The 10187-nt window shown below is 50.8% G+C and overlaps 1 protein-coding gene and 1 long non-coding RNA gene across 2 annotated transcripts in view; one reads left to right on the top strand and one right to left on the bottom strand.

Moving 5' to 3' along the window:
* Nucleotides 1-465: 465 nt before the first annotated feature.
* LOC128475435 (uncharacterized) lies at nucleotides 466-1104 on the top strand. Its single transcript, XR_008346501.1, has 3 exons — nucleotides 466-649; nucleotides 838-939; nucleotides 981-1104. It is a non-coding gene; the product is annotated as an uncharacterized LOC128475435 (long non-coding RNA).
* A 2386-nt stretch (nucleotides 1105-3490) lies between these two features.
* DCHS1 (dachsous cadherin-related 1) overlaps nucleotides 3491-10187 on the bottom strand; it is a 45328-nt gene continuing 38631 nt past the window's right edge. The window contains exons 15-21 of the mRNA XM_053456758.1: nucleotides 8935-9048; nucleotides 8479-8690; nucleotides 8223-8377; nucleotides 7408-7538; nucleotides 6604-6890; nucleotides 6333-6474; nucleotides 3491-6137 (exon numbers count right to left, since the gene is read on the bottom strand). Of these exons, the coding sequence (XP_053312733.1) occupies nucleotides 3532-6137; nucleotides 6333-6474; nucleotides 6604-6890; nucleotides 7408-7538; nucleotides 8223-8377; nucleotides 8479-8690; nucleotides 8935-9048 (3647 nt within the window). The 3' untranslated portion in view covers nucleotides 3491-3531. The remainder of the gene's footprint in view (nucleotides 6138-6332; nucleotides 6475-6603; nucleotides 6891-7407; nucleotides 7539-8222; nucleotides 8378-8478; nucleotides 8691-8934; nucleotides 9049-10187) is intronic.

Below are 10187 nucleotides of genomic sequence, written 5' to 3'. Positions count from 1 at the left end.
TTTCTTACTCGTTTATGTTTGGTAAATGACCGATGAAAGAAAACACCAAGGCACCAACTTTTTCTTTTCTGATTTATTTTTTTTTTTACAAACAGATCTGAACTTATTAAAAAGAAATTCCGTATAAAACTTGGCACTTGTGAACTGGATTGACGAAAGAGAGCGGAGTATAAATAGCAGTGCCCCCTTCGTACCCAAAATCCACCCTGTAATATAATACTCACTCCCGCCCTCCACGTACAGACTCCTAAAAATACATACTAAATTACACAAAGCTGCTGGTTTTTCTGGAATAAAAATAAATAAGGGTTTGAAATGTATACATGAAGCAAGCTCCCGAATACTGATATGGGACAGGAACAGGTATCCTAACACTGACAGGTAGAGGCTTCACCGCCAGGTGATATAAGGGGACAGTACAGGTAGAGGCTTCACCACCAGGTGATATAAGGGGACAGTACAGGTATCATATTACTGACAGGTAAAGGCTTTATCTCCAGGTGATATAAGGGGACAGTGACAGGTAAAGCCTTCACCACCAGGTGATAAAAGAGGACAGTGACAGGTAAGGGGTTTATCGCCAGGTGATATAAAGGGACAGTGACAGGTAAAGGCTTTATCGCCAGGTGATATAAGGGGACAGTGACAGGTATCATATTTCTGACAGGTAGGGGCTTCACCACCAGGTGATAAAAGAGGACAGTGACAGGTAAAGCCTTCACCAGGTGACAGTACAGGTATCGCATTACTGACAGGTAAAGGCTTTATCTCCAGGTGATATAAGGGGACAGTACATGTAAAGGCTTTATCTCCAGGTGATATAAGGGGACAGTACAGGTAAAGGCTTTATCTCCAGGTGATATAAGGGGACAGTACATGTAAAGGCTTTATCTCCAGGTGATATAAGGGGACAGTGACAGGTAAAGGCTTTATCGCTAGGTGATATAAGGGGACAGTACAGGTAAAGGCTTTATCTCCAGGTGATATAAGGGGACAGTGACAGGTAAAGGCTTTATCGCCAGGTGATATAAGGGGACAGTACAGGTAAAGGCTTTATCGCCAGGTGATATAAGGGGACAGTGACAGGTAAAGGCTTTATCTCCAGGTGATATAAGGGGACGGTACAGATATCTTAACACTGACAGGTAAAAGCTTAATTGACAAGTGCTATAAAGGGAACGTACATTTATCTTAATACTGATAGGTATAGGTTTCATTGCCAGGTGCTACAAGGGGAAGGTACAATTATCTTAACACTGACAGGTAACGGCTTTATCGCCAGGTGCTATAAGGGGACTGTATAGGTAAATTATCACTGACAGGTAAATGTTTACCCACCAAATGCTATAAGAGGAAGGTACAGGTGAGGTACAGATGTCTTAACACTTACAGGTAGCGGCTTCATTGCCAGGTGCTAGGGGAAGGTACAGGTATCTTAACACTGACAGGTAATACAATATTAGCAGCTGAAATTCTGACAGAAATAAGTGATTTTTGAATATTTTTTGTCCAAATCCCTTATCTGTCATACAAATTGTAGGTCACAGAGCAGACACGTGGCCGGTGGGCGAGTGACCCACGCACCATATAAACCGCGCAAAGAAATAGAAACCAAACATTGTGAGCATGCGTGATACAGAAAGTGTGACGTTTAACGCATCAGCGTCTGCTGGGATCGCCATTGAGGGTAATGACCTGGGGTATTAGGAAGGATAGACGAGTGATGATGGGTAACCCAGCAGGGGAGCTGCAAGGTGCAGAGGGGGTAAGATAAGGGCATGCTGGGGAGGTAACACAGGGTGAAGGGATGATGCCGGCTCATGCATGGGATCCTAACGGACGATCCCACCAATCCATTAGCTGTTGGGTGGGCGACACCGTCGGCTGACCGGGGGTTATATAGGCGACCATGCTGGATGTTGGATGAAAATGATTCAGTAGTAATGTTATGAAGTGCTAACATACAATGGATAACATTAGTGTTTAACGATGCGGGGGGGCACGACACCTGTCCAAAGCTGACATACGTGTATTTAAGCGCCAGGATAGAGCAATGGAGAAATGAAAGCAGAGAGGCGCACACATATATGCGATTCCAAAGACACGGAGGATGGAGACGGAGACTATATATGTCCTATACATTTTGCACACTCATCGGTTAAATTCCTTTCCTAGTATGAATTATACGGCGAATATTGCTCCGTGTTACCGGCGGCCGTCAAGCAGCTTGTTCCGTGCCGCCTGCGGTGAAGGCAGCCCTCTCCGCTCACTCAGAAGCGTGAAGGTCTCATGGCACAACGACCGCAGATTTCCACCGGCCCTGGCTTTTGGTTTATTGCTTATTGCCCCTGGGAATGTAGGGTCCTGACAGCCTTTTACACCGAAGGGCGGAAGGTGCACCAAACGGGGACATTCTGACCTAAACTCCCGGACCTCCGTAAACCTCCTTCGGTCCCACCTGCTCTTCCTTCCTATAGTCTACATACCGTCCAATCTATATCATCGTATACGTTATCACTCTGCTAACACCCTCACAATAACACTAGTGACCAGGGGGGGGTACTGGTGACACGGAGAGAAAGCGGAGGAGCTTTTCCATTATATACATCCTTTATATAAGACACGATATCTCTAATGGTGCCAGTCAGCACCAGCGTTCACCGCAGTTCTCTCGGCGTGCACAGGGGAGCTTCTCCAAATCTTTCCACTTTCTTGGGGTTATTATTCATCTGAAAATTTATTTTCACCGGCCCGCCGGTAAAATATCTGCTAGGCAGGCCTAGTGCCTGATAACACCCAATGACTGCGTTTTACCCTGAATCGTCTTTATATGCCCCGCAGGGCAGTCTCTCCACTCCCCACCCGCCCCACGGCCGCCCTTGGGGTAGTTGGCGCGTTGATGGGGGATTGCTTTGTTGTTGGACGTGTAAATGAGGTATAAATAACTGAATTGGTTACTATATGTTCTGTATAGTGTTAACACAGCTGATGACTGTATACATATTCTTTCCGTCACCTATTTTTATGGACATCCCCATATTTTCACTGGCGCGTTGCACTTCCTGTTCCAGAACACACTTCCTGTTTAGGTCACATGATCTTTGATATGTAGCCCATCGACAGCCCTTTTGTACACGGTAGGGTTGCTGGTGTGCAGGACCTGCCTGAGGTGCGGCCCCTGAGTATTGCTGCCTAGCTGCCGGATTTTGGTCAAGGTTTGTGGTCAGTGGGGTTTGGACAGCAGTGCTGCCGTACTGATCGAGATAGATGGAGGTGCAGAAAAGTTCAGAATCCCATCCATTTCATTGTTCACTGGCACAAGGGGCTTCCGACCCCTGGTGAGCAGAGGGGCAAATAATGGAAGATGCCGAAGGAGACGCTTCGTGAGACGCCCTGTGTTGTTAGCGTGTGGGAAGTCTTTACTTCCCTACCGAAACACTATGTATTCAGATAAACCAGGCGGCGTCTCCACAAACAGAAGGTTTCAGCGTTATTTCTTCTCACTGATTTGGTGAAATCAGCTCTGCCTCTTCAGATCCTCAGCTCCCCATCGCCGGCAGGATCCAGGCTGTTCTCTGCGCTGAGGGTAGATGCTGAAGGGCCCTGAGAAATGCCAAAAGGTGAGACAACAGGTGACCGGGCGGCCAGTGGTGAGAGGGATGGAGAGAAACTGGGTGGTATAGCAGACGATGAAAGGGAGGCTTCGTGAGTAATTGGGGAACGACGGAGAGAGGAAAAATTAGGGAAGGTTCTGGCCACAGCTGGCTTGGGGGGCACAGTTTTAGCCCCTGGATGTGCCACTGAAGTAATAAGAGGGGGAGGATCAATGCGGGGTTGGGGTATTGCTTTGGGCTTGGGCTGGAAGGGTCTTCTAAGTGCGGATTCATCTTTGAGCCGCGCAATCTCCATGAAGACGCTGGCCAACGGCTGAAATTGAGGACACCAGTTTAGCAGGTAATCCCAGTTGTAGCTGCCTCGTAACTCCTCATCACTGGCCACAATGGCTGTCAGAGAACCCTCAACAGATGGCTTGCCATCTTCGGGGAAAGAGTAGTCCTTGGTGTGTGGCATATTAAGTCCACAGCCCACTCCCATGAATGCTCCTCCTCCCCCACCGTCATCTCGATATAACTGAGACTGGCCAGACCCCTTCTTGCTTTTGAACCATTGTCCGCTGTCCATGGATGGGTCACAGGAGATATCAGAAAGCTGGTCAGCGTCCTGCTGGATGCCTGAGTCCGGGCCACGGGCAGAGATATGCTCTTGCATCGATGATGTGATGCTTGACACTCGCGGGTACTCATTGATCATGCGGATTTCATCATCCTCTGCGGCTTCTGCAGACCCCCGGCCACTGGAATGCGATGGGTCCAGAGAGCCTCCTCTGGTGTAAGCACTATCCCCTGCTGAAGACTCCAAAGAGTACCCCGGAAGCGTTTGGTGGTAGATTCGTTCGTTATCGGACAGTGCCGACTTATCGTGTCCCATTCTCTGTAACGTGCTTCCTTGCAAAGTGTCCAGTTGAGCATCGGTCTCCTGGCGTTTTTTATGTGCATCTCGAGACCTGCAGACAACTAGCACAATGGCAACAACTGCCAGGACCACCACCACTGCCAATGAAGATGCCACAGACACCACAAGCAACAGGTTCAGGTCAGGGGCCAGCCCAAATGATGTATGTGTAATGTCCACGGTCATTTGAGCCACAGAAACGCGTGACGAAGGCAGGGGACTGTGTGCATGAACATCCATGGTGATTTCTCTTGTCTCTCTCTTAGACCGGCCAGAGCGATGTCTCTGGCTGTCTACTTTCAGATAGACGTGACCTGTAGTTTCATTGATGCCAAAGTATGGTGATGGCTTAGAAAACGAATATAGAACTACTCCATCGGTGCCTTCGTCTTCGTCAGTTGCCTGCACACGACCAATGCTCTGGCCTTTGATGGCTCCCTCTGGCACCTCAAAACTGAAGTATGGGGCTAGAAACACCGGGTCGTATTCATCCTCTCCGGTCACGAGAACTTGCACTGTGACCGTGGCCGAGAAATTGCCAGCGTCTGTAGCTCTGACCACCAAATTGAAAGCCTTGCTCCGTTCATAATCAAAACTTTGTCTAGAATGTAATTCCCCGGATGTCCTATTCACCAAGAAGGCATCTTTTCCTGTTAGAAACCCGGGTTCTGTTCCTGGAAGATCCAGCACGGCATACTGCAGCTGCCCAAACACTCCCGTGTCCAGGTCTATCGCATGAATGATAGTTAGCAGCGTGTTGGCTGGCTGGTTCTCCCGGATGCTCGTGGTTAGGATTTGAACTGGGAAGTATGGCTTATTGTCATTGATGTCACGGACTTCTACAGTCACTGGGACAAGAGCAAAGTTGGCTGAACCCCCCTGACCATCAAATGCCAGGACCACCAGGGCATGCATAGCTTGCCTCTCCCTGTCAAGCTGACGGGCAAGCTTTATGGCGCCTGTGGCCTCATTGATCTGGAAGAGATGACTCTCGTCTCCAGATGTGATGCTGTAGTGCACCACGCCATTGTTACCCGAGTCAGAGTCCTGTGCCAGCACTCGCAACACCTCCGCGCCGACGGGAGCAGCTTCGCTCAGAAGAACGCTGTACTCTGGCCGTGGAAATACCGGCGGGTTATCATTAACGTCGAGGATGGTAATAAGCACGGGCACAGAGTGGCTCATTTGTGGCACGCCTCGGTCGGTAGCACCCAGTGTCAAGTTATACAAAGAAGTGGCTTCAAAATCCAAAGAATCCGTCAAGATGATGGAGCCAATGCGCTGGAAACGTCCATTCCAAAAACGCATCCCGCTCTGTATCTGAAAGGCGTTGCCAACGTTCCCGCTCAGGATGGTGTAATCGAGCCCTGAGTTCTCCTCGTTCAGGTCTGCGTCACTGGCCTCCACGATGAGGATGGTGCTGCCTACAGGGAGGTCCTCGGGCACCGAGGCGCTATACTCCGACTGTGGAAACGTGGGGGAATGGTCATTAACGTCCATCACCAAGATCTGTACAGTGACTATGGAAGCGAGACTGGGTGAGCCGTGGTCACGCGCCTCCACCAATACATCCACCAGGGGCCACTTTGGATCCAGCTCCATATTCTGCATGGTGAAAAGGGTCCCTGGAGAGAGAGAAAGGAAGAGGAGAGAGAGGAAGAGGAGTGAGAGGCAGGTAAGTAGATTTATTATTTACCCAAACCGAAAATTTCACGACGACTCGTAAAGACTCTCGTTTTAAGTCACGGCCACTGAACCGCTACAAGAAAATAATTCCCAAGCGAAAGGACGTGGCTGAGTTGAGAAGGCGATGCCATTACCGTTGTCGGGGTGGATGTGGATGGCGCGGCTCCCTGAAGAAAGCACTCTGTAGGTGATTCTCCCGTTGTCTCCCGAATCTCGGTCGGTGGCAGTGATGGTGACGAGCGGGGAGCCGGCTGGAGTGTGCTCCATCACTGTTACCTAAAGAAGAGAAGTCCGCGTCACGATAACGTCCGCTCTGCCCCCCCCTGATCGCCGCTGCCGGTTGTATATATATCTATCTCCATAGCGCATTATACATTATACAGATGCGGAGTATTCCGTATATACCTGGTACAGGCTCTGCGAGAACTCAGGGGAGTTGTCGTTGACATCTTGCAGCGTCAGTATGAGGTCGGCGTGAGTGTGGTGCGTGCCGTCGGAGCTCTGCACGCTCAGCGTGTATGAGGAACGTTTCTCGTAATCCAGGGCTTCGCTCAGCCAGATGTTCCCGCCGTATCGCAAGATGGTGAACGCGCCTCTCGAGGAGCCGTCCACGGACAGCGTGTACGAAAGCGCGGGGCCCGAGTCCACATCGTTCCCGGTCACCTGGGCCACTTCTGAACCAATCAGAGCATCTGCAAGAACACAGTAACCGGAGGCGGGACTTTAGAGGAGAAAAGACAGGCCTCTCGCTAACGTTAGTGTCTGTCTGCCTCTCGCTAGCTTTAGCGTCTGTCTGTCTCTCGCTAACGTTAGCGTCTGTCTGTCTCTCGCTTACGTTAGTGTCTGTCTCTCGCTAATGTTAGCGTCTGTATGTGTCTCGATAGTGTTGGTGTCTCGATGGTGTTGGTGATCTCGATGGTGTCGGTGTCTCGATGGTGTCTGTATGTGTCTCGATGGTGTCTGTATGTGTCTCGATGGTGTCTGTCGGTGATCTCGATGGTGTCTGTTGGTGTCTCGATGGTGTCTCGATAGTGTTGGTGTCTCGATAGTGTTGGTGTCTCGATGGTGTCTCTATGTGTCTCGATAGTGTTGGTGTCTCGATGATGTTGGTGTCTCGATGGTGTTGGTGTCTCGATGGTGTTGGTGTCTCGATGGTGTTGGTGTCTGTACGTGTCTTTGGAGAGCTGACGTCCCTGTTAGTGGACTCACCTTCGCGTATGCTGAGCTCTAACTGAAGAGGGATGGTCGGGCTGTTGTCATTCACGTCCATTACCACCACGGTGAGTGTGGCAGAGCCAGTGAGTGGCGGGGAGCCCCGATCTGTGGCTTTAACTATCAGCCTGAAACCAGAATCAATAATACTTCAGGAATCCTCCTCAGGTCAACAGATTGTGGGTAGAAATCCCTCCGTGACTTCCCAGCCCCCTCAGATCCCAGACCCCAAATCCAGCACTTCCCAGCACTCCAAATCCTAGACTTCCCAGCACCCCAAATCCCATCCCTTCCCAGCCCCCCAAATCCCAGCCCCCAAATCCTAGCACTTCCCTGCACCCCAAATCCCAGCCCCCAAATCCAGCCCTTCCCAGCCCCCCAAACCCAGCCCTTCCCAGCCCCCTTAATCTCAGCACCCCAAATCCTAGGACTTCCCAGCACCCCAAATCCCAGCCCCCCAAATCCAGCCCTTCCCAGCACCCCAAATCCATCCCTTCCCAGCCCCCCAAATCCCATCCCTTCCCAAATCCCTGCACCCAAATCCTAGCACTTCCCTGCACCCCAAATCCCAGCATCCCAAATCCAGCCCTTCCCAGCACCCCAAATCCTAGCACTTCCCAGCCCCCCAAATCCCAGCCCCCAAATCCAGCCCTTCCCAGCCCCCCAAATCCCAGCGCTTCCCAGCCCCCTAAATCCTAGCACCTCAAATCCTAGCACCTCCCAGCACCCCCAATCCCAGCGTTTCCCAGCGCGCCACACCGATCACCTTAAGCCCCAGCTGGTCCCAGCACCTTGCTGAGTATTGTACCTACCGTGCCTGGGACCAGATCTCACGGTCTAAGATGGCTGCGGTTGTGATCACTCCTGTCTGAGAATCGATGTGGAATAGATTCTTCATGGGATGCGATTGGTCGAATGCGTAGGTCACCTGACCATTCAGTCCCAGGTCTGGATCCTCGGCGATAACCTGGAGGACGTAATGACTGAATATTACGACGTGGCTGCTTTGAGATCCCTCTCCTTGGCGCTCACTCTACGTTGGATGCCACGGAAAGTAGTGGTGATTACCTGAATGACGTGGCTTCCGTCAGCCTGTGCTTCCCGTATGTGGGCTGTGTAGAGCGGGAGCTGGAAGCGCGGTGCGTTGTCATTGACATCTTGCAAGACGACAGTGAGGGTGGTAAAGCTGTAGTGTTGGGGAGTCTCGGCTTGAATTACCAGCCTATGGCGTGGATTGGTCTCATAGTCCAGTAAAGCGGGCTGCTGTACCGCGATCTGACCTGCAGGGGGAGATATAAGCCAATAAGAAGAGCGGGCCTCCAGTACCACACGGAGACCTCTCGTATTCACATAGGGCCCGGCGGGACTCAGCGCACTCTCAGGCCTCGCTCTCGGAACGAAGCCAGTAAGTTCATCGTATCTCACCGGCATTGCCCGTGGTATCCGGTGTGAGCACCAGGTATATTCATTCTGGGGGGGATTGCTGTGTCAGGGGGTAAGGGGGGTCACGGTGTTTTTGGGTACCTGTATTGGGGTTGATGCTGAATGCTCCGTTTTCGTTGCCGCTCAGAAAGCTGTAACTGATCTTCCCAGAAGAGCCCCCGGTGTGTGAGGCCTTCATACTGCCCACCACGTACCCTGCCACGGGGACAAGAGTCTGACAGTGAGACCGTCTGACGGAGGATTGCGCAATGGAATTCAGAGAAAAGGCATGCTGGGTAAATAAGAAATCAGAACATGGCAAGAAAACTACATGACGTGACTGAACCCGAGTACTGCCAGTCTACTTCATCCTCCTCAGAGTACCGCCAGTCTACTTCATCCTCCTCAGAGTACCTCCAGTCTACTTCATCCTCCCATAGTACCACGTTCTATAAATAAGGACTTACATCCCGTTATCTGTGAGGAACAGATACTTAGAGACAATGATGAGGCAGCCCTGGCACACCCCCTAATGATATAAGTCCTGGTCAGGAACAGACTTCCACCTGCAGGACCATCCCTCACCAACTCCTCACCCTACAACAGGAAGAGACGCGCCACCACCGGCAGCTCCCCACACAGACCGCTCTCCCAGACTCCCAAACAACATGGCACCACGCACAATGTACAACACAATCACTGAGCCATTCCATGTGAAAAAAGGACCTCCAAAAAACATATGGAGTTTGAGGAAACACTCCATTTTCTCCAGGGCTAATATGATATATAATATATTATGTATTTGCTCGATTATAAGACGAGGTTTTTTCCAGAGCAAATGCTCTGAAAAATACCCCTCGTCTTATAATCGGGGTCGTCTTCTAATCAGACCCCAAAAAAACGCTGGCGCCATGCTGCTTACCGGTCGCGAGCAGCGTCTCTTCTGTTAGAAGCAGGGCAGGAAGCTTGCAGCGTCCTCACAGAACTCTATCTCCCCCCTCCCTCCTCTGAGGGCGGGGCCAGAGAAGTTGCTACAGCCGGTCCCCTGCAGAAGTCTGCGAGTGGGAGATCTGCAGTTCAGGTGAGGGGGTGGGGGAGGGTTTTTGAGTATGTGTGAAGTATGTGTGATTAAGGGAATGGATGAGTATTTAAATGTTTGTGAATGAGTGTGTGTGTGATAGCATGGATGTGTAAGGGGGGTGGGGGTTGTAGCATGGCATATGGAGGCTGTAATCCCACTGCTATCATCCCCAGGTTCCAGCATGTACTGGCTGCCTTGGCTTGATAGGAGTGTGATTGCTGTTAGCAGTTTGATATATATATATATATATCAAACTGCTAACAGCAATCACACT

This window comes from Spea bombifrons, chromosome 2 (genome assembly GCF_027358695.1).
Source record: "Spea bombifrons isolate aSpeBom1 chromosome 2, aSpeBom1.2.pri, whole genome shotgun sequence".
Lineage (NCBI taxonomy): Eukaryota > Metazoa > Chordata > Amphibia > Anura > Pelobatidae > Spea > Spea bombifrons.
Note: the sequence above shows the minus strand (reverse complement) of the source record. Positions and strands in the feature narration are given on the sequence as shown.